Here is a 25410-nt window from a genome sequence, read left to right as displayed (position 1 = left end):
GCTGAACATGGATTACGATGGGTATGGGGCAGTCTGAAAACCCCTGCCTTGGGCACCAGAGAGCTTCCCCTGCCCCTGCGTACATGAGGCATGATTATCATTACACACTGGTACTATTATTAGTATTAGAAAGTAAAGTAAGTGAAACTCTGTGAATTCTTGCAGACATACCAATTGTGAAATTCTCGAGTCTGGCTCGAGAATTGTCCCTAAGGTCACAAAAAATATTAGTGCGTAGGTGACTGTAATGTGCTTATAGTCATTTATTTTGCTATTCATAGTTTTTGGCTAATGACTAATGTTTTCCCAAAATAAGCCAAGCTGGAGCTTTGTAGTATTTTGCATACTTGAACCCAAGTGAGCGTTGTCTGTAGAGTGCATGTCTATGGGTCAATTGAAGGAAAGATTTTTTGATGGGTCAAACATTGACTTTCATCTACCACTGGAGATGTTGGTGGAATATTTATAGGATTTGCCTTAAATGCCTAGAGTCCAACTACCGGTACCTAGTCCAAACCCAAGACTGAATCGGCCATTGACCCCTTTTTTTTATGACACAGTGCTGCTCCTGACGGGCATTGTGCACAGCAGTGACTCTACTTAGCCCTGCAGCCTCTTTAAAGATTGGGAATAACCCTTGATCAGGATTTGATGGCAAATCTTATAAATGAAAAAGCCTTTAAAGTGTAACTCAAGTAACTCCACATTTGGTGCCCCGTCAAATGTTATAAATAATAGAAGTTTTGCAGGAGAGGCTTCTGGTGTCTTGCAGTGGTCTAGGCAATAGGAACGGCCATTCTCCCAGTTGTGTTTGCCGGTGACATTTGTAAGATTTGCGTCGAACGCTGTATAACTGGATCTACACTAGTCCCAGAACACTGATCTTGGGGGTCAAACATGGAGATTTGCATACACGTTCTCACTTTACTTCTCTGAACAATTATCCAGGGACACACGTCAGACAATCTATGACACACTGTACATAGCTTGTAGATTAGAGAGCAATTCAGAGAGAATTATTCTTTAAGAGGTTTCCGTGACCTATTTTTTTTTTTTTTAAATAGATATATAGGCTGTAAGTGGAAACTTTGTTGTGATTTTTTCACCGCGGTGGTCCTATAATAAGTTTATATTGTGTACGGTGGTGCTCTCATCACCACAACCCCATTTTAAATTGCTGCTGGCCAGTTGATCAACTGCTCCCCATAGGTCCGGCATTATAAACCCCACTGATCAGCTGTTATCACTGGAGAAGGCTGCGGTTGCCCATATAGCATTATAAGGTGTCCACTAATATTGTCAATCTAATATTTGCACGGGCTGGGTCTGCCAGAGCGAAAGGTGCTATCTGGGGGGACTTTTGGTTCTGGCTAACTGAGACTGTTTTGAGTGGGGGAGCCCCTTCTATGACGTATTAAAGCTAATTATATCTGATAATTCTATGTTAATTCTTGATCAGAGAAGTTAGAGTATATATATATATATATATATATATATATATATATATATATATATATATATATATATATAAACTACTTTCTCTCTGTGTTTCATTTGATTTGATATACTCAGCAGGATAATGCCATACAATGATTTGAATCAGTCTCTAAGTAATGAGAGTACATTTCGTCTTCCTAGAAGTAAGGGAGTGTTCCTATTGAGGTTATTGTTCCAAACGTACCAGTATAACAGCTTGGTGTGAGCATTTACTATAAATACCTTTTATGAGTATAGGAGAATTTTTTAATTTATTACTGAACTGTTTACTGTCTACTAAAGATGGCAATCTAGGTAAAAATACTCTATACTTGACAAGCTGTGGGCTGGATGGGGGCAAACGGTGACTCTGTCCTCCAAGGGCTCACATACACCTGGAGCTAAACCAAGCAGTAACGAGGATTTCCACCAAATATATAAAAATGGAAACATCATTGGGGGTACCTTTACATTTAACCTGATCTGTTGCCAGTATTTGATGGTTTGAGAGTGTCATTTTACACCTGAGATACAGATTTCTAGATGTCCATATTTATTATAAGGCTGGGTTCACACGTGGCGGAATTTCACTTGAATTCCGCTGCGGACACTCCGCAGCGTTAATCCGCAGCGGAGCCGTTTCTGCATTGACTTCCACTTCTATTTAGAAGTGTTCGTTTAGACGATGCGTAAAATTCCGCTGCGGAGCATAGGCTGTGGAGCGGAATTTGGTGTCCGCAGCATGCTCTGTCTGTTGCGGAGCAGTGGCGGACTGTTTGCGGACTCATGGCGGAATTTATCCATTGACTTCAATGGAGATTCTAAGTTCCGCAATGAAGTCCGCAGCTGTCATGCACATGTTATGTGTGCTGCGGATGCGTTTTGCTTTTTTAACATGACATTTCTTCATTCTGGCTGGACCTATGTATTTCTAGGTCTACAGCCAGACTGAGGAAGTCAATGGGGCTCCCGTAATTACGGAAGCGTTGCTAGGCGACGTCAGTAAATAGTCACTGTCCAGGGTGCTGAAAGAGTTAAGCGATCGGCAGTAACTGTTTCTGCACCCTGGACAGTGACTACCGATCCCAATATACAGCAACCTGTAAAAAAATAGAAGTTCATACTTACCGAGAACTCCCTGCTTCTGTCTCCAGTCCGGCTTCCCAGGATGACGTTTCAGTCTAAGTGACGGCTGCAGCCAATCACAGGCTGCAGCGGTCACATGGACTGCCGCGTCATCCAGGGAGGTCGGGCTGGATGCCGAAAGAGGGACGCGTCACCAAGACAACGGCCGGTAAGTATGAAATTCGTTTATTTTCACTAGGGAAAGTGCTGTCCCTTCTCTCTATCCTGCACTGATAGAGAGAAGGGAAGCACTTTTACCGCAGTCCGCAGCAGCTAGTCCGCATCAATTTACTGCACATTTTGGGCAGATCCGCAGCCGCAATCCGCAACCCGGATTAGGTGCGGCATTGATGCGGACAGTTGCGGAGGAAATCCGCCACGTGGGGGCATGCCCTAATTCTCTTTTTCCCATTTCTTGCTGATTGTTTGAATGACATTCATTCATTTATTTCGGAATATTGTCCACTTACCATAATATCTGTAAAGTAAGTCGCCCTGATGGAAGGTTCTACTTGTTGGCCTCAAAGTTTTTAGATTGTAAACTCCACCTGGGGCAAACTTGTGGAGAAGAATAATGTCTCTTTAATGCCCCACAATACGTCAGTGCTGTATTAAAGAGAATTTCCCTATAAAACGGAATAATTCATGAGTTGCCTCCTACAGCAAAGTTGTTAAAAATTTTGTTTATGGTGCCAGATATACCTCAAGATAGAGCCCACACGGGGAAATAATCTACGCAGACCGCACAATTTACCTATGAGACCTCCAAGGGCATTGCTAGGGGGTGCAGGGGAACATTTGCACCCAGGCCCTGGTGCCTGAGGTTCCCAAAGGCTCCTCTGCCACATAAGAAGATACCAGTATTATAAATGGCACACGGTAGGTGGTGGGGGGGGCCGTGTTACAGAATTTTCACTGGGGCCAAGGAGCTGACGCCACAGACGACCCCCTTTTCCTGCAACTTTGGGAATGTGTGTGTGTGCGTGTGTGCGTGTGTGCGTGTGTGTGTGCATACATGTCTTTAGGTGGGAGCATGCTTGTGTGGATCAGCGTGCATTGGTATATGTATATGCCCCCATGTGCGCATAAATGGGTATACACGTGTGGAAATAAGGATGTACATATGTTTGTATATGTGTATTTTGACATGTGGGAATATATGTGTATGATTAAGTATATGTAAGTTTCTGTGTATTTGTGTGTTTTGCTTCTGCCAGTTTTATTTGCGCCTGTGCTACGCTTCTCTCATCTTGGGCCATGTCATAGGATTGTAGCTGTTTACTAATGAGAGCGCCTGAGTATATGTGGAAGCACGAGAAAAACAAAAATAAAAAATCTGTGACAATTATTTGTTATTTAGTAAAGAAAAATAAATAATCGTCTGGTTATAAGTTAAAAAAGGAATGAGTAATGGTAGCGGAAATAAGGATTAGTCATATTTAGGGCACTTCAGCACCACCTAGAGTATAGGTGTGTCATGCACATCTAACAGCAGAACTTTATCGTTACAAACTTGTTACTTATCTATTGCTAAAGATATGACTACTTGGAGTTACTTATTGTTGGTTTAAATGTTACATTGTTTCATATGTAAATTTTAACCTTAATATTATCCAATTTTAGATACAGTTTGCATTGTGAGCCTTTAATCGGATATTATATAAAGAAGAGAATGCCTCGGAGGGAAAGGTAATGTCTGAAGTTTTAATTACCCTATAAACATATCCGGCATAATGTATGAAAACAAAGTGTGGATGTGTTTCCGATTATTAGGCCGCCACATGCCTGCATTTATTTTGTAATCATTGCTAGAAATATGACAATCTGATTGGTATTGGAAAAAGATTCACTTTATGTTTGCATTATTTTTATAAGACAAGTGAATAGTGTATAATGTAACACGTCACTATCATTACATTGTCTATACCATGAATGAATGTCCCAGTGCACACTGATTTATTTAGTACTGTATGGCTATAGGGTCTCAGCTCTGGTTCATTGATTCAGAGATAGCTTTGTGTGCCTGCACATATCTGCTACATGCAAACGTTGGGAATTTGGTGCAGAAAATCTGCATCAAAACCGAAGGTAAACGCAGGTAATTCCACAGGTAAAATCCGCACCTAAGGCCTAAAGGGGGTTTTACACTCGACGAATATCGGGCAGACAAGCGTTAATATGACGCCCGTTGACGATAATTGCGCTGTGTAAACAGGGGAACGATCAGCAGATGATCGAGCAATCGCTCGATCATCTGGTTGTATCGTTTTAAAAAAGTAAAAGATTATCGTTGTCGGCAGGACATCTCCCTGGAGCAAACGAGCGCCGATCAACGAGTGTCAGCCGGTGTAAAAAGGCCTTTATTCAGATTTAATGTTGTATATGTCCGTGTGCTGTCCTTTAAAACATGAAAACATGAAAACATGATTACAGTACGGGACAGTTGTCCTGCAGCGAGGCAGGGACTCCTAGCGTCGTACATCACTATGATGCTAGGAGCCCGGCTCCCTGCACTGAGTTCGGTCCGGGACTTTTGGCCGAAATACGTTCCGTCCATTACGGACGTAACATGGTCGTGTGAATCCAGCCTAATAGTGCATTTATGATGCGTTTTTAGGTGCGGTTTTTACATTTTGATGTGGAAATAGATGCGGTTTTATGCTGCAGATTTTGGTGCGTTTTTTTGATAAATTTGTCAGATAGAATTCGCAAGTGGAAACGCAAGATAAATTGACATGCAGCGGATTTTAAAATACGTTCCACAGGTCAATTTACATGCGAAAAAATTCCACAACGTGTAGATGAGATTACTTGAAATCCCATTTACTTTTCTGGTACTGTATTATGGCCCGGATTTGCCGCAGTAATATACGCGTGGCGAATCCGCACGTAATACGCATCTTGTGCATTTGGCCTAAAATTGAACCTGTCAGCTTCTATTTGCCTGCCAAACTGGCCCCAGCGTTCGGTAGGTCTTATAAAAGTATGTGCCCACATACAATTTGATTGCTTTGTATTTATTTTTTTGTCCAGATGAACGACTTTATGCAAAGGACTCTACAAGTGTGGTCACGGGCAGTCCGTGTCCTCGCAAGTACTCCTGTACTCCCCATTTTAACCCGCTCAAATCCGCCCCTTGTCAGGATTGATGTCGGCACGCTATACCCACCTCACTCTCATCCTCACTGAAGTCTCGCGCATGCCCTGCTCGCATTCTATCTGGTGCATGCACAGTATGCTACCTGATCTGCTGTAACATGTCAAATCACTAATGCGCATGCACCGTGATGTCACCAGTACGATGTTACGGTAGATCAGGTAGAATACTGTGCATGCATCGCTCACATGCTATCTGGCGCATGCGGGCCTTCAGTGACGTTGAGAGTGACGTAGCCATAGCATGCTAAAGCGTGCTGACATCAATCCTGAGCCAGGCTTGGAGTTGAGCAGGCTAAAATGGTGAGAACAGGAGCATTTGTGGGGAAAAGGACGGCCCAAGTGGTACTTGCAATCATTTGCATGGTTACATTTCTGTAGGACAAGGGGAAGCAACCTGAAGACAGATTTCTACAAGCTCATTCAGTTCAATAAAAGCTGAACTTATGAATCCGTCTTTAGTTTGCTCCTTCTGGTGCCAACCTTCCCTTCCAGATATATATTTTAAAGGGAACCTGTCAGTAGGTTTGTAGCAACTAAACCACCAGCATGTAGATATTCAGCTGGGGTTTAGTGTTCCAAACCTGCCTAGGTCGAAACCGGACATTTTGGCAATAGTTAGTAAAATAACTGATCCCCACTGCATGCTGGCGGCATAGTACTGTATGTGTGTTTTGTGTTTTTTAATGAAATTGATAGTTCAAAGGGAAATTCACATATTTTAATGCTATGCTATATGCCTAGGATAAGCCATAAAATCGTGAGCAGTAAAGGTCTGACCTCTGGGACCCCCATCGATCACAAAAATTAAGGGACCACTCTTCAAACTCTAGGACTGACAGAAAAAGAGAGCAGCACTCTGTAAATGTTTGAACCCGTTAGGTCCATGGGACTGACGGATTTCAGTGAATAGCGCTAGACACAGCTGCTCTGTTTGGAGAATACAGAGCAGCTGTATCTTAAAAAGTAAAAATAATTGTGAATAAAATGTATTTACAAAGTTTATTAACACACACTAATACACATTTTTATTAAAAAAACAAAAACACTTTCAAACATTGACATGGCCTTTAAATAGAGCAACAGCCCACACGATGGACCACTGTGCCATTCTAAATCCTACTCACATCTGTCTCATGCGAGCTAGAAGGGAAAAGTAGACCTGGGTTCTTTGTTTTTCAGTAGGGTCCCCAGTGATCATACATTTATCACCAATCCTGTAAATAGGTAGTAAATGTAGTTGGTGCGGAGACCGATTTTAAATAGAAAAAAATATATAAAAAATTGGTGTCTAATGTGTAAAGTGTAATGTCTTCATTGAGCAGTTTGTCGGATAATACCCGCTCTACAACTATAGAGATTAGATGTGTCACACTGTACATTGTAGCTACATTATATTAAATTATCTTTTTTATACTTTGATGTCACAAACCAAGCAGAGAACGCTTTGGTCCTTGGCTACTTCGACAGATCAACAGCAACATATTTGATGGTGTTCGCTGGTTGGATGAAAGCCGAACATTATTCCGCTTGCCATGGAAGCACCTGAATATGAAAAATGCAGATGAGAAGGATTATGGGATATTCAAGGCAAGTGAAAACGTTCAGCACTTTGTGGATGTAATTTTCGGAAGTGTTATATTAGTATATAATAGTACATAATAGTATATAATAGATTTACACTGACCAGATTTTGCCTGTATTTTTCATTCAACTATTCTATAAGAAGACTGCAATTCTGTATTTCTTTTATAAAATTATTATTATTTTTTTTTTTTTTTTTTAAAGAAATGCAAAAAAAACTGATATTTCGCCATTGTTTTTTGTTCACACGGGTAAGACTTTTCCGCCGCGTATCCGACACAGAACTCGCAGGGAAATCTGGCCGATTATTCACACTAAGGGTATGTTCACACGGCCAAATTTCAGACGTATACGAGGCGTATTATGCCTCGTTTTACGTCTGAAAATACGGCTACAATACGTCGGCAAACATCTGCCCATTCATTTGAATGGGTTTGCCGACGTACTGTGCAGACGACCTGTTATTTACGCGTCGTCGTTTGACAGCTGTCAAACGACGACGCGTAAAAATACAGCCTCGTCCAAAGAAGTGCAGGACACTTCTTTGGACGTTTTTGGAGCTGTTTTCTCATAGACTCCAATGAAAACAGCTCCAAAAACGGACATAAATAACGCCGCGAAAACGGCGTGAAAACGCAGCGAAAAATGCGAGTTGGTAAAAAAACGTCTGAAAAGCAGGGTCTGTTTTCCCTTGAAAACAGCTCTGGATTTTCAGACGTTTTTGTTGACTACGTGTGAACATACCCTTACTGGTACTTTCCTTTGTTGCACATATTTGGTCGGATTTACTGTTGCAAAAAAAAAAAAAAAAATAAGGCCTATAGATAGTCACCCCTCCTAGTGATGCCATAGCAATGCATCCCCGCTGCCCCGGCTGCTCTCTATACAGTCAGTCTCCTGTGATAACGCCTCATCACTTGTGACCGCTGCTGGAGTCACTTTAATGAAAGGTCACCACAGGAGACTGTATAGAGAGCAGTCAGAAGAGCAGCGACGCGTTGCAATGGGTGCGCCAGGAGAGGTGAGTATAGGCCTGCGGTGTTTGCTGTGAATATGCAGTGTGATCGCAGCAAATTCCGCAACAATCAGCACTTGTTGCAGAATTTTACTACACCATTGAACTCAATGGGGACATTTTGCAAGAAATGCACAGGCTTTAAAAAATCGAGACTTTATAATCCGCATCGCAGGCCAATTTGTGCATGTATTCTGTGCAGAATTTTTCCGCTAGCATGTGGATGAGATTTGATAAAATCTCATCCACTTTGCAGGTACTGTAAACGCTGTAAATTTCCGCAGCATATATGCCACGTGTAAACATACCCTAAGGATGAATTTACCATGCGGCATATTTGTTGCTGACATTTATGAAACTTATTACATTGTCTCATTTCAAATTAGCAAAAAGCAGATAACAGATGGAAGGAAGAATGACTGCCGGATCAGACTACACAGGGTGTGTTTGTAGTCTGTTACTTTGGAAACACACAGATCTCCAGGAGCTGTAGACACAAAATGATATGATATTTTTTAAACAAGACGATTTGAAAACCTTCTTTTTATTGGGACAATAAAAAAAAATGGTTGAAGAAGTGTATATAGCCTTTAAAGTTTACTGTGTAACTTTCTTTTTTTTACCTCTTCTATTAAAACAAGTACAAAGACTTGGAGCACCAGAATATATTGTTTGTTGACTATACAAGAGTAGACACAAGCATTTTCCAAGATCAAATGGGGTGCTGGCAAGTATATGTTGAGATGTAATATACGTCTTCCCATATAAACAATGTAATAGGAATGTTACTTGGAAAGTTTGAATGTATAGATAGTAGGTATTCCTTCATTTTCCATTCACATCAAGCACTTTTTTTCCAGTCGCATGCATTCTTTTTTATTTTTTGTTTGATTTTTGGGTTTTTTCCAGGCTTGGGCTATTTGCAGTGAAAAGTATAATCCACAATGTGAGGACCCCCCTACTTGGAAAACAAACTTCCGCTGTGCCCTAAATCAGGTGCCTTACTGTGATAGAAAAATGTTCTCTGAATTTAAAGATTATTCAAGCGACCAACGGGATCCTCATAAGATATATAGCTTCAATGGTGTTCATCACGACCTGCCTGCATCAAATCCAAATGTTGCCACCTTCCATGAGAACCCCAGTAATCCAGAAGGTATGAGGCTTACATTGCTAGCATTTACAGAACAATATCCTTCAAATAGCTATTCTTTTTTGTTATATGTAATATATGACATATAACAATTTATCAGAGGTGTAGCTAATGGGGGTGCAGAGATAGAAGTTGCATCTGGGTCCTGATGCCTCAAGGCTCCAATGTTCCCTCTGCCACATAAGATGACATTAGTATTATAAATGGCTCATGATTGTTGGGGGCCATAATTCAGATTTTGCACTGTGATCCAGGGATTTCAAGTTACATATCTGATGTATATATTTAAAGTGTAATTAAACTTTTAAAAAACTTTTGACATGTCATAGTGACATATTTGTAGTTTTGATCGACGGGGTACAAGCATTGAGACTCCCACCGATCGCTAAAACAAAGCGGCAGAAGCGCTCGGATTTCTGAACAGCTTTTCTCGGCTTCCTCGGAGCGTTGTACAGGTTCAATGGAAAGTCTATAAGTCCGTACACCACTCGCTCTGAAAGCCAATCAGAAGCCACCCGAGTGCTTCTGCCGCTTTTTCTTTAGCGATCGGTGGGGGTCTTAGTGCTCGGACCCCCACCGATCAAAACTTCTGACATGTCTCTATGTCATGTGAAAAGTTTTTTAAAAGTTTAGTTACCAATTAATAAAGTTTCATAAAAGTTACAAACGTCTTTTACTCTGGGTTGTGCTTAGCCTGATGGAAATGTGTTAGGCGGTGGTAGTCGGCAGGGTTGTGCAAGCAGTTAACAGTGCTCCAGGTACTGGTCACATTTTGACCATGTGATTGCTGGTTTGCTTCCACTACATTCTTAACTTCAGATAGAGGGAAAATGTGTCCAACATAAGACAACCAAAAAGATTATTTTTGGAGTTAATCAGAATTAGAGAAATTCTGGTGCGTTTTTTCCCCCAGCTCATAAATTCGGAGGATGGATAAGAGAGTAACTTGAATTCAAATGGTCCCATGGTCAGAATTGTAGTTATGCAAACAGCAAAGTTACTAGTTGTACTTGAGCAGCAACCAATGGTTTATAGTAGTGTCATATAGCAGATCTTTTGTACAAAGGAGAACCAACAAAATATGCTAAATATCTGCACCTTGATTTTCAGCTCAAGAAGAAATGGTGTTCTTGTACCTGGGTGGGTACACTCGGGCTATGGCCCCATATCAGCTGATAAGACTATAGTTATCCGCATGGGGTTGGGTAGCCAGGACCGGTATAGCCCAATAGAGGATCTTCCAGTGCGCTCAGGAACTAAAAAGATAATATAACTCAGTAGCAGAAGGTTAATCTATTTTGAGGGTTATTGCGCGCAAAAAAAAAAGATTAATCTGTATTGCTGATTCGGCCTGTGTGCAGTGATAACAGTAAAGTATACAACACAATTAAAATGACATTATTGCACTCAACCAGGGCATGTTAGGAGTTGTAGTGTTTCAGGACAGCTGGAGAGCCAAAGGTTGGAGATTGCTGCATTTACAGACACAGTGTGGGAAAACTTGGTTCATGGCTCAGTACTGGCTTCAGGTTTTGCTACCTGCTGAAAAGTGAGATCGCACTTCTTAATTCATATGCTTGTCTTTCTTTTATCTGGCAGAACAAAATCTTCTGAATGAGCTAAACGATGAAGACTACACACTACGCATAAGTCCTGATTGTGTACGGGTTGCCCCATTTACCAGGCCTGAAGAATCGGTGTGTTACCACAGGGTGTAAAGTTGTATCTAAAAGCCATAAAGTAAAAAATAATAATAATACCAAAGAGATATACCCAGTCGAGTCACATTATTATGACCACCTCCTACTTTTCACGTCGGCAGCGCGTAGTCCATGAAGGAAGTGATGTGTCGTGGGCTGGCTTGGTGGGTATATAAGGGGTGCGATATCACTCGTTGTTGCCATGGGTAAAAGGTATTTCTCAAACAACGCAGTTTGTGACCCGTACGCTAGCTGCTGTGCTGTACTGCTGCTGTGGTGAAAGTGTATCATAAGTGCACAAATGGCACCATTGGGAATAACCGACGTGGAAACTGCGGAGCACCACGTGCCATAGATGTGGGGTGAACATCGGCAAAGAAGTTGCGCGAGGGCTGAACGACAAGCTACAGTGGAGCAGCTCACCGTGAAAATCAACCAGGGGGCTACAAAAGGCGGCTGTCTAAAACAACAGTTCAGCAAACCCTACTACGTATGGGGCTCTGAAGCAGACAGATGGTCACTGCTCCTATGCTAACAAAAGGGCAACGGAAAAAAGGGTTCAAATTGCACGGCAGTATCGGAATTGGACCACCGATGATTGGCAAAGGGTTGCCTTCTCGGATGAGTCATGGTTTCTGCTTCATCGAACGGATGTACGTTGGCGTGTCAGGCGAGAAACATCAGAGAACAAACACCCTGCAACCATTGCGGAAGAACACAAGCTAGTGGCGGCAGCGTTATGGTCTGGGGAATTTTTTAATGGCATTCTCTGGGCACACTCATCCTTGTGGAAGGCACTCTGAACCGATTTGGGTATGAATCCATCGTTGCATATCACGTCCAGCCATACTGTACATGCTGTTTGTCTTCTCTGTGGCAGATGGAATCTTCTAGCGAGACAATGTGACATGTTACATGGATAGAAATATTCGACAGTGGTTGGAAGCGTACGACTAAGACTTCCAAGTACTGGCCCCCTAATTCTCCAGACTTTAACCCAATTGAGCATCTGTGGGACCACCTCGATCGTCTTGTTCGCTCTATGGATCCTCCCCCACGCACCCTCCATGTGGGATGCACTTCAGTCAGCGTGGCTCCAGATACCGGAGACAACCTACCAGAACCTTATTGAGCCACTCCCAGGCCGTCTAGCTGCTGTCCGTGCTGCACATGGCGGTTACTCTGGATATTATTATATTAGCTGCTGGTCATAATAATGGGACTCGACTCTGTGTAAACATATACTTCCTGTATATACAAGTGTCGTTTGTCTTATTATCTATATATTCACTGTTTAGAAGCCTGATATGTTGATAAAGTGATGCATATTCCTATTAACACTTTATCATCCCTTCTATCAAAGTATTTCCACCATAGGCCCTTTATTCTTCGTAACGCAGAGGACCTCCATTTGTGCAACCCTTCATTGGAGAATGTTCTTAATTTATAATTCAGTGTAAATCTTGCTTAATGTTTAGAAAATTACATTAGTCTAGCAATGAGGGACTGCTGAGACCTCAACCATTGTGTACTATTGACAATTTCAATACATTGTGATATCTAAAAGTCGGTTGTCACCAAGCAGTTACCTTTACTTCGGTAATTGTTTATTTTGTATTGGTAGACAAATCACATGATCTATATACTGTGTGCTCCTAAATGTTTATCTACACTCAATAGCATAGCTACCATATAGGACAGTCCACACCACTGCTACGGGCCTGGGCCTGTGGTTAGGCAGGGTTCAACACTGAATTGCTTTCCCTTTGCGATAAAATTCTTGCTACTTGCAGCTGCCACTAGGGGACAATCACGTGTATACAGATCCCAATGAGTTCAAGTCACCTGCGTTTGATGTGCAATGTGCATTTATCTCTTATTTGATTATCAGTTGCATTTATTAGGTAATTATTTACATATTACAGTTGTGTGCTATTGTTATACAGATTCTCAAACACGTTTACTGTCCTATATTTTAGGAACTCATTGAAGAGCTAATGAGAAATGTTTTACTGGATTCAGCAGAAAACAGTAAGTCCGAAATCTCATTGATTTAGTAATTGTTTTTCTATTAAAATTCTGAAGGGTCAGAAAAATGAAATGTACCAGAAATCAGGAAATAAAGGTTTTTTTTTTCCCATTTCCGATGTTGCCAGCTAAACAGAAAAATGATTTAAAAAAAATTCACTACACTGGTCACTAGACTAAAAAATGGGCTGTTTTTAGGTATGCTGCACAGCCTAGGGTAGCAGGGCTATCTTTTCACATAGTCACTAACTTTTCAATAAACTTTGCATAAATTAATAGTACAAGGGAATATAAGAAACTTTGTAATATATCTTATTAAAGAAAAAAGACTATTTCTCCACTTATCATGCTCCTTTCCTTCTCCTAACTGTTCACTCACTCTGAATTTGCTGCTTAATCCTTCTCAAAACCGGACGGAGTATCAGCTCACTAAGTAATCAGGTTAAAGCTGCCAATAGTGGTCTATGGAGAGGGGAGGGAGTGGAAGGAGAAGAAGCAGAGTAAGAGAAAGGCAGAGAGACACACAGAGATGCTGCAGCAGCATCCTAGTAACTGTTACATGTCACCCCAGTGCTGAATTCACAGCTACACTGCTCATTACTGTTGTGTAATATCCTGCATGTTGCTGCTCCTCCTGACAGTGTGCTACAAAGAAATTGGGGAAAGGGATGTTCTCTTGTGTGTGTGCTGTGAATGGCTCACATGATAGCAGTTAGGCTCCACCACTAGCTCAGGGAAAACTGAGAATTAGAGATGGAGCCTACAGAGAGAATAACTAGTAAAAAAAAAAATGCAGGAAGCAAGTAATACAATGGATGGAAATATTTAAATTCTCCTGAAAGGTTAGTTAGGCTTTAAATAGACAGATGGAAGCTCTTTTGCATGAATATCATTGAAAACAGCTGATGGTGAATACATACACACACACACACACACACACACACGCACTATGAATATATTATTGATTGTTAAAGGAAATCTATAGTTAGGAAATTAACTCTGAAAATCTCACAGAGCATGCCCACAACAGTCTCCCATATAAGTCATTTTCTAAAATAAAAAGCAGATTAGCAAGAAAGAACATGATTATAGTATATATTTTTAGTATTAAAAAAAACAAGATTATGCCTTTCCTTAAACTGCTGCTGCTATTGTATGGCAAATTCAAAGAAAACAGCATGCAATAGGTAAGGAGTTTTTCTCAGTTAACATTAATGGGAAAAACATACATGAAATACATGTAAGACTATTGAGATAGATTCATCAAAACTAGTGGTGAATCCAATTTCTGTGTTTTCTTATTCATACAGGCATTCAGCAGGTATTAAACCTCTCGCAGGACGAATATCTACAAGGTGACCAACATGTGGATCAGGTTTTCAGACAGTCCACACATGAGCAATGGGCAAATTCACAACTGATGGAATCATGTGTTGTTAATGGCCATGAGCGTGCCCTTCATGAAGAGCCTTCCATCCATATTCCAGTGTTTCATGAGCATTGTAAGTACCTCTAGAGTGATACTAAGGGAATTGTATTTGTCATGCCCAAAGCCATAGATAAAACCTTTTTTTCTCACATAATGCAAGAAGATTATTGCATGAATGTTTATTTGGCATAACTTTTTAATTGTCCATTTACATCAATGTTTTTCTCAAAAATAGTTCCAGAAACATGACACCAATCATTAAAAACTATTAATGCATTCCTGAATATAGAAACCACTATAAAGCTGGAACGATATGGTACTGTACTGATATGGTACTGTAGCTTACACTATGATGAAAATTTTTCACAGGTACACAATATCAAATGTGTGACATTTATCAGAATCGGTACCCACAAAATGTGTCTGTGAACCAAGTCTTCCAACAGATGTCTGCACTCCCACCATACCTGCACCCACAACCAATTCCCAATGGTCTGGTTCCAGTATTGCATGAACCCCGAGCCATTCAACAAAACGGGTACCAACAAAAAAGTGAGTATTAACCATAAAATGTTGTCTCTTCGTAGATATACTTAGAAATTAATACAGTAGGTAAAAGAGGACAATAAAAATGTTGCACTCAACAAGGTGTTGGTAGATTTGGAATATACCTGGGTCACTTGTGGAGGGAAAGGACGCAGATACAGTGTGTTTCCACAGTATAAAAAGCAAATACAGTGGAGTAACTACTTTAAAGGGAATGTGTTGCTAGAATTTTTTTTTTTCTCAGTTGAACAATGAGTATATAACTGATTACACATTGTTTTAATGTTTTTTCATTTTTTTAGTATGTGTCGTTAATCGACAGATACAGAGATGAAAAAAAGGATGGCAGCCCCATAGAGAACTAAAAGTATGAATACATAAAAAAGTGACAACATAAATAAAAAAAATTGTTGTTTACATCATATAAAAAGCAATATTATTACAAAATAAAAAAAAATCATGACACGGCCGCAGTAGGAACAATAGACCCCTAAAGGGGCTATTCACACGACCGTTTTTTTTTTGACGGCCCGGGAAACCCGGCCGTCAAAAAATGGGAAATGCCCTATTTTCGGCTGTTCTCCCGGCCGCCTGGCTCCCATAGAAGTCTATGGTGCCTGGTAATATACGGCCATCACTGGAATATGTCCCGAGTGATGACCGTGTCTTCCATCGCTTGCTCTCTCTCCTTCTCCTCACCGTGCAAAGTGCATGTGAGGAGGAAGAGGGTATTTTTTTGCTCCCTGTAGGAGCGGAATCCCCAATCACCGGCCACAGCTTCGGCAACGCTGTTGCTGGGAATTGGGGATTCCGCTTCAGAAGTGCCTGACGTCACTGTGTTCATATATGGACACAGTGAAGTCAGGGACTTCTCCTGAAGCGGAATCCCCGACCCTGTGGCCGGTGTTTCCTCTCCAGGAGAAGTCCCTGACTTCACTGACATAGTGACATCAGGCACATCTGAAGCGGAATCCCCGACCCTATGGCCGGTGTTTCCGCTCCAGTAGAGTCCCTGACTTCACAGTGTCCATATATTAACACAGTGACGTCAGGCAGTTCGGAAGCGGAATCCCCGACCCTGTGGCCGGTGTCTCCGCTCCAGGAGAAGTCCCTGACTTCACTGTGTCCATATATGGACATTGAAGTCAGGGACTTCTCCTGGAACGGTGGCACTATCTACAGACAGGTAAGGGGGGTGCCATCTATGAGGGGGCTGTGTAGAACTACCAACAGGGGACTGTGTGGCATTACTTATGGGAGGCTGTATGGCATTACATATAGGGGGCTGTGTGGCACTACCTACAGGGGCACTGTGGCAGTATCTACAGAGGGAAGTGTGTGGCATTATCTAGAGAAGTGTGTGGCAAAAAATGTACAAATGAAATTCATCCGATTTTAAAATGGACAGGGAAAAAAATGGATGCAAAACGGGTCAAAATCGGCCGTTAAAAACTGCAACACGAAACTGAAACATAGTCAAAAACGGACGTTTTTATCGGCCGACACTCGGACCCTGTCATGTGAATAGAACCTTAAGAGGACTGAGTACCCAAACATGTCAATTTTGACAATTGCGTAAATGGAAATTACTAATGTAAGGTTAAGAAAAAAATAATCGCATTGCATTAAAGACGCGATAAAACTTGAAAGGTGTGGACAAAATGCAAAAATAAACACTTTTCCGTTTAAACTGCTTTCTGCCAGGTCTTAAAATAAGTTATAGAGTTGAGACTTTCCTAAAGGGGGAAGGCACTTGGCCTCCATTGCGATCAAGAGCAGTGGGGGAGGTTTCTGCTGCAGTAAGCTCCCTTCCCGTCAGAGACAATGTTGTCTGAACTTGCACCTTTCCATCAAATCTATTGTTACATGCTTTAAGCACTGCAAGAGAATAATAAAAAATCACAGACATGGAAAATGTTTTTCTATAAGATTGTACTATTGACAGTGCAGTGGGTTGTCAACCATTGTCTCTCCCTCCTACATAGCCCAATAATTGGCCTTCTTGTTCAATCAGGCACAAATATCAGGTCAATGTTTATTGATCGAGAGACACGGAAAGGGGTCCATGTGTTTTCTTTTTTACACCAGAAATGGTGCCCTTGCTGTCTATTAAAACCGTTACGTCTACATATGATAAGTTTTAAAAAACATATTTACAGGTGCACATGACATCATTTATGGCTTCCAGCAAGATGTGTCAGGTTTGGACCAACTTATCAACCCATCTCCAATGAGACAGGATCCACCCCTTGCAAATGGACCTGGACAGTCTTTTGTGCAAAGAACCCAGGATAACTTATTGAATCAGCAAAGTAAGTAAACCTTTTTTTTATATTGAAAGTTAGGAGCCATTCTCATGTTCCCTCTTAGCCAATAATCTGAATGGGACATGCTGTTTTACATAAAGCACATGCTCTCTTACGCCCCACCATCCCTCCTTCAGGTGCTTGAGGGGTCATTCATAGAGTAAATTAGCACTCAGGCGGTTAACCGCTATTACGGCATTTAACCATCATTTTAAAAGGTCAATCTGGTGACATATTCTTTTAAACCACATATTTGTGTTTGATTTTAAATATTTTCCTCTTCAACAGGTGGACATGAGATAGCATACAAGTCTGTCAACAATGGATGTCCACAGGCTGAGCCAAGAGTAGACCAAGGTATCAACTCTTCTCCAAATTATTCCTATCACACCACCAGTGAAGACTGTGCAAGATCATCACCTGTGGGTCACAATTTACCCCTTGTTAATGGATCTGGTCAGGCTTGTGCACAAGAATCCCGAGCTACCTTACAGGATCAACAAAGTAAGAAAAATCATTCATTGTCATTTTACACAGTATCTTTAGTTTATTTCAGAATTGTTCCCTGACATCCAAGATCACAGGAAAACGAGGATCAGACATGTTGGATTTTAATATGCCTGATTCATTTTTCCCATTGAGTAAATTGGCACAATTTTTTCCGGCTTTTACGAAATTTAGAAAAATAGGACTTTTTTGTACTGATCAAAAAGACTCTTTAATGTCATAGTACTGAGTGGGAATAGTCATGCATTCAATTACCTTTTTTTAACTATAACAAAAGTAAATCATCACTAGAACAGCTATTTTGCTATAGAAGTCCCAAAATAAGTTAATACACACAGGGTCTGTAGACAATATAATGTGTCTGGGCACAGTCACGCCTGGCAGAAACGACACCATGAAGACAAAAAAACATTCCAAATACTTTGTGATAAAGGTATCAAAAAGTACCAGTCAGGAGATGGATACATGGAAAGTTACTGAATATTATTCCTAGATGCAGTTAGCACAAACTAGTCAATTATTGAATCATTGAGAAACTGAAATGATGTGCTGCCGCTGTAAATCTGTCTGAAGCAGGACAAAGAATGAGTGAGTATGCAAGGAAAGCACCATTGGCGAAGGCCACTAAGTTACAACTATGAAGTGACATTGTTCTGTGACTGGAATGTGTAGAAAACCTGTTGTTCAGGTGCTTCCCCAATCACAGCTTAATGGGAATGTGACAAAGTGACTGCAACTGATAAGAAAAAAAAGAAAAACAATATGACATAGTTTATCAAAAGTCATTTCTGAGACTATGAAATCAAGTTCAAACCCCTGTGGATCAGCCTGCTGCAGAGGAACTGTAGCATTACATTTTGCTCATTCTAACGAATAGAAGATTATGTAATACTAGAACAGACAGTCTGCCAGCACTTGAGCTGCTGTAGCTAATAGAGAGGAGACATCTATATGCTTTAATACGTCTTATTTACAGGGGTGGTGTTCTAGAGACAACTGCTTTAAAGTCCTGCACTTGCCAAATCAGTCCAAACCTCAGTTCAAAGCGGCAAAAGTAGAATTTTTAAAGGGGGTTTTCCAAATGCATACTTTGTAAATCAAGTTATTTTCCTTTATATTATAAGCTCTAATATAAAGGGCTAGGCTAGTGGATACGTGCTGACCGCTACTAGTAGCATAAAAACCAGCATACATAATGCCATACTCAGTGCCCCTTGTAGTTAGTGCCACACACTGCCTCCTGTAGATAATGCCACACATTGCCCCTTGTAGATAATGGCACAGTGTTCCCTGTAGATAGTGTGACAGTGCCCCCTGTACATGGTGTGATGAACTTCCCCATGTAGATAGTGCCACTGTGCTCATGTAGATAGTGCCCACATAGTTCCCCCTGTAGGTAGTGCCACACACTGTGCCTGTAGATAATGCCACAATGCCCCTGGTAGATAGTGCCCACATAGTTTCCCCTCTGTGAAAAGTGCCACAGAGCCCGCTGTAGATAGTGCCCACACTGCTCCCTGTAGTTAGTGCCCATGTAGACAGTGCCACACACTGCCCATGCAGATAGTGCATCTGTACATAGTGCCACACACTGCCCCTGTACATAGTGCCACACACTGCCTCTGTACATAGTGCCATACACTGCATCTGTAGATAGTGCCACGCGCTGCCTTTATAGGTAGTGCCCCACACTGCCAATGTAGATAGTGCCATATTGCCACACACTGCCCCCTTATATAGTGCCACAGTGCACCTGTAGATGGGGCCACACACTGCCCCTGGAAATATTGCCACGCGCTGCCCCTGTAGATGGTGCCACTCACTTCCTCTGTAGATAGTGCCACACACTACCCATGTAGAAAGTGCCACACATTACCCATGTAGAATGTGCAACAGTGTCCCCTGTAGATAGTGCCACACACTTCCCATGTAAATAGCATCATAGTTCCCTACACTGCCCACTTAGATAGTGCCTCCTGTAGAAAGTGCCACACACTGCCTTCTGTAGAAAGTGCCACACACTGTCCATGTAGAACGTTGCCATAGTGCCTCACACTGCCCCCTTAGATAGTTTGACAGATGTAGATAGTGCCACACTTACCTGTCCCTGTTCCCACGCCGTCCTATCACAATAAAGGTACCAAATGGTGGAGAAGCGAACTGATGTTTCCTGTGCCTCACCAACGCTGTCAATTGTATCCACGTCCTTAGTCCTGAGTCCAATTGTATGTTAGGTACTCCCGGCTTTGGTTACAGAGGATTTTTCAGACAACTGGTCCATTTAAATATTTGTGCCTAGACTAGACCATAGCTGTTCATATACAGTAACCATGCAACTTACCGGAGCAAAGAGGCCAAGGAAAAAGTTACTGTGTTTATATGCAAAGCTAACATTCATAAGTGAACTATCTACAGACTCAAGGCTATAATTTCTGTTAAAAGTCCCGATTGTCCAGGCTTAGAAAAACATGGCTGTTTTCTTCTAATAACAGCACCACACCTGTCCATGAGTCATGCCTGGTAATACAGCTCAGCTTCTTTGAAATGAATGGGGCTGAGCTGCAATACCACACACAATCAGGTGTGGTGCTGTTTTTGGAAGAAAGCAGCCATGTCTAATCCTGAACAACTCTTAAATACTGACTTTAATGTAGAACATATAAATCTTTTTTATTTATCAGTTTACAAAAATAATTAAATTCACTGTCATCTAATATTAGACTAAAAATAATTTAAAAAAAATCCAAGAATCATAAGGCCGGGCGTAATGTAAACTTCCACAATGGAATTCTGTGCGGAATTTCCACAGCATTTACAGTAGCAGCAAAGTGGATGAGATTTAGAAAATCTCATGCGCACGCTGCGGAAAAAACGGAGGGTAAACGTTAATAAATTGACCTGCGGTTCAGAATTTAAATCTGCAGCATGTCAATTTAGGCTGCGTTTTCGTTGACTTTCGGTAGTGTTTTCCCCACTGAATTCAATGGGGATGCAAAACCCGCAACAGAAAGCCAAGTGTTGGGGCTTTTGCGGTTGAATCGCAGCCACTCCACCGCAAAAATCGCAACTCAGGACAAAAAAAATGTTTTACTTACCTAGAACGCCCTCCTGCTTCTTGCAGTCCGGCCTCCAGGGATGACAATTCACCCCATTTGACCCCTGCAGCCAATCACAGGCGTCATCTTAGGAGGCCGGACTACGTGCAGAAGAGAGGGAGCAGGTAAGTATGGAAGGTTTTTTTTTTCACTCCAGCGCTGCATTCCGCAGCAGAAATTCTGTTACCAAAAACCGCACCAGGAGCAATTCATTTTTTATTTGGTAAACCCATTTTTTTGACAGCATCATATGATAGTCATTCCATAGATGGTCTCTTCATTATCTGGGGGGGGGGGGGGTGGGGGTGTCTATGTGGCAATTGATGTTTTGATGATTTTGTTATTAATAACTCATACAACCGTAGGTTTACTGCCCACCACAATCCTTTTAGTATTTATTTTTGGGATTTGACATCAACACCTTAGTGCATAATCATGTACATGCACGGCATGGAAACGCAATGCCGTGCATGGACGTGATTGTGATCGTGAGGGCACAGAAGCTGTGATCGCCACTCGCTGCACCCGCGACATTTAAGTGGTTTGACAGAGGCAGGGGGCTCCCTCTGCCACCCATCGGTGGTCCATGAATGTGATTGCCGGCCGACGGGTTCCAATGGCAGCTAGGGGCACAACAAAGGCCCCCATATGCCTAAAAAAATAAATAAATAGAAATATATGCTATCGCTGCGATCGCAACGACCCGAACGATAATGTCAACACATTAATTAAACCACCGGGGGAACGCTGTGCAAATAAAAACACAAAAGCAACGGCTTAAATTGCTTTTTTTTCCCATCCCCCCCACCAAAAAAAATTAATCAATATGTCCCATGTATACCAAAATCATACCAATGGAAACTACATCTCGTCCCGCAAAAAACAAGCCCACATATGGCTACATCGACAGAAAAATAAAAAACTTACGGCTCTTGAAATGCGCTAATGCAAAACGTAATTATTATTTTTGTTTAAAAGTGTTTTAATTGTGGAAATGTAGTAAAACATTAGAAACCTATACATATTTGGTATCGCTGTAAATCTACTGATCCATAGAATAATGTTAACATGTTATTTACACCACATAATAAACATTGTAAATTTAAAATCCGAAAAGCAATGCTAGAATAGCTGTTTTTTTTTCTTCAATTTACTCCCAATTATTTTTTTTATGAAAGCTAATCAATATAATATGTGCACCCAAAAATGGTGCAATTGAAAAATATAACAAGCAACTACTAAAATTAATTAAAAATGTGTCCAAATATTATATCAGGATGAGATTGTGGTTTAGACTTTGCAGAAAGTCTTTAGATGCAATTGGTAATCTGTAGTAACCCAGTTTGTTTTTAGATAAAAAAAGTAAACCAATCCTACAGGGCTAAGGCCTCGATCCCATCTGCGCAGGAGGCTCCATTAGGGCCCTCCTTTGCCGAGCTGTTTAAAATGACCCAAAATAATAGCATAGCATGCTGTGCTATTGTTTCCAGTAAAACAACATACCTCCCGACAGTAAACCCAAAGGAACCCATTAAAGTCAATGGGTTCCGTTGGCCTCCGGTGGTGTCCGTCATACAACAGAACCAGTGATTCCAGTATTTCCATTGCTCTGCTCCTCTGATAGAGCAAAAAAATGGAAACACAGGCAAAGGTGTGAACCCAGCCATAAAGGGGTTATATGGGTACCAAAAATTATTAGCAGTATACTCACTGCAGTATGTGAATACACTTGCTAATATACATTCCGGTCCCCTTCGTGCTGATTCTGAGATGTTCATCGATTTTTCTAGCCCTGCCAGGGGACCGGAAGTCTAGTTGCACAGCCTTCTTTGATGATGATACGACTCTTCGTCTTGTGACCGGCCCCGCTGTACTCCATGTGCTCGCTGTACTCCTGCTCGTACATGAAGTACAGCTGGGTCGGTCACATGACGAAGGGTCGTATCATCAAATAAGACTGTGCAACTAGACTTCCGGTCCCCTGGCAGCTCTTTGGAAATCTATGAAAATCTCAATCAGTGCGAATTGGGACCAGAATGTATATTAGAGAGTGTACTCACATACTGCAGTGGGTACACTGCTAATAATTTTTGGTCCCCGCATAACCCCTTTAAATGTACAGGCTTCTATAGATGTGGACATAACATTTGCAAAGCCTGTAAGTTTGCAGAGGTTACTAAACAGGTTGTTTCAAAAGCTAACAATGTGTCCTACAAAACTAAAACATACATTAAGTAGAAAACTAACTATGTCTTTTATTTAATAGATTGTGAGAAGTGCAATATCCAGTATGTAGGATGCACGACAAGGGCTCTGAAGAAACGAATAAGTAAAAACCTGTTAGACAAATCTGTCAGACATAAGTAATTTACAGGCTAGCAATCCACCCCTGGCTCCCCATCACATTTCTGCTGTACATGACAGTGATTGCTCAGGTTTTAACCTTTCGTGGGATAGAGAAGGTTACTAGACCTTTTAGCGGGGTAGGGGCGAGACCACAGGTGCAATCAACTAGATCCATAATTCTATTGGATTTTCACTCAATATTAGCTAGGATATTCTCTACCATTAGGCCTCATGCACACGTCCGTGCCCGTTATCTCTGCCCGCGTAATCACTGATTGTGGGAACGGCCGGCCGCCGTGGGCTGCGGGCCGCATTTTTGGGCCGTGCTCCCATACAAAGTATGGGTGCACAGCCCGTAAAAAACGAAAAGTAGGATATGCTCCATAATTCCCTGCACGGTTCTACGGCACGGACACCTATCCGAAGCGATACAGAAAAGTGTCCACCGCCAATAGAATCGGGAGGGTCCGTAATTGCGGATTACGTTCCGCGATTATGGAGATTTTTTACGGTCCTGTGCATGAGGCCTTAGGCCCCATGCACACAAACTTATTTTTGCAGCCGCAATTCACCTGCAAATCTGCAGGTGAATTGCGGCCCCATTAATTTCAATGGGCCCATGCACACGACCGTGGTTTCCACGGTCCGTGCATGGCCCAGGAGCCTGGACTGCAAAAAGAACGGACATGTCTTATTATGGCCGCGGCTGACACTCCCCGGCCGTCCGAGCCGCAAATCACGGCTGTGCACACCACTATGGTCGTGTGCATGAGGCCTTACTGAGTACTAAGATATTATAATAGTATCTTCAGTTTTATTGACTATAACTGTTTAATTTGTTATGATTAATGATAGCTACAATGTTTATTTCACTTTCAATAACAGTCAGAATGATTTGTTACATCATTGTGACGTTTTAAGTGATGCTTGATGATAATTGGCTGGTGCACAATTGTGTAATTGTGTATATTGTTTTAACTTTCACTCGTTTGCTGATAACTATGAAGTGAATGGGAGAAAAGGCTGCATTACCTGTGATTCGCCACTAAATATGTGTCGAAGATTCAAAGTAAGCAAGTAGAAATGAAGGGGAAGCAGCGCTCATACAAGCGCTGCACCCCCTTCAAAACAGCTGATCAGCGGGGGAGTTGGATCCCAACACATCAGCTATTGATGGCCTTTCCTGTGGATAGGCCATACATTTTTACTGGCTGGAAAACTCCTTTAAGACCATGTAAGCCGAAATGCGTTAGGAGTTATCCTATATATGCTGAATCCCTTTTGCTACTAAACTCCTGATTTTATGGCCAAAAATTGCAAAGACTAAAAATGTTTTATAGTATTAGCCAAAGACATTTATATTGTAGACTTCTTTACAAGAATGGATTGGTCTAAGAATTATTTATGGCAATTAAGCCTGTGATATTACTGGAATTTTCTTATTATTTGACATTATTTACCAACAGGAAGATTTCCACCTGTAACATCTTGGGAGGTCACTATATACTATCGAGGAAGGGAGGTCCTAAAAAAAAACGTGTCCAAAAAATTCTTTATTACGAGAGATGTTGACGATGCCCAGATGGAGCAAACAGACATTGTACAATTCCCTTCAACAGATCAGCTTGTAGATCATCTGCAGATAAAGTACACTAATGACATTCTCAGCTGTGTTGGAAAAGGTCTTTTGCTTGAAGTCAAACCTGAGGACAATTACAAGGTTTATGCAACGAGAATGGGAAAGTCAAGAGTTTACTGGAGCTTGTCAGAAAGTCTAGAAACCAAAGAAACTGCTTCAGAGGCCAAGTTGCTGGTCAGAGATGTCCCAACAGAGATATTTGGCTTCAGTCAGTTCTGGGAAGGTAGGTGTCAATACTTGCTTCTTGTAACAAGATAATATGGTCATCTTATATAGTAGGCATTTTATACTTGTGTATACATACT

General features: G+C 41.5%; 1 protein-coding gene across 1 annotated transcript in view; it reads left to right on the top strand.

Moving 5' to 3' along the window:
* IRF7 (interferon regulatory factor 7) overlaps positions 1-25410 on the top strand; it is a 43223-nt gene that overhangs the window by 1772 nt on the left and 16041 nt on the right. The window contains exons 2-11 of the mRNA XM_075837587.1: positions 4225-4290; positions 7194-7347; positions 9266-9512; positions 11109-11206; positions 13189-13240; positions 14548-14739; positions 15036-15218; positions 17372-17524; positions 17807-18022; positions 24933-25328. Of these exons, the coding sequence (XP_075693702.1) occupies positions 4274-4290; positions 7194-7347; positions 9266-9512; positions 11109-11206; positions 13189-13240; positions 14548-14739; positions 15036-15218; positions 17372-17524; positions 17807-18022; positions 24933-25328 (1708 nt within the window). The 5' untranslated portion in view covers positions 4225-4273. The remainder of the gene's footprint in view (positions 1-4224; positions 4291-7193; positions 7348-9265; positions 9513-11108; positions 11207-13188; positions 13241-14547; positions 14740-15035; positions 15219-17371; positions 17525-17806; positions 18023-24932; positions 25329-25410) is intronic.

Source organism: Rhinoderma darwinii, chromosome 9, assembly GCF_050947455.1.
Source record: "Rhinoderma darwinii isolate aRhiDar2 chromosome 9, aRhiDar2.hap1, whole genome shotgun sequence".
Lineage (NCBI taxonomy): Eukaryota > Metazoa > Chordata > Amphibia > Anura > Rhinodermatidae > Rhinoderma > Rhinoderma darwinii.
The sequence above is the reverse complement of the archived record's forward strand: the minus strand, read 5'-3'. Positions and strand labels throughout refer to the sequence as shown.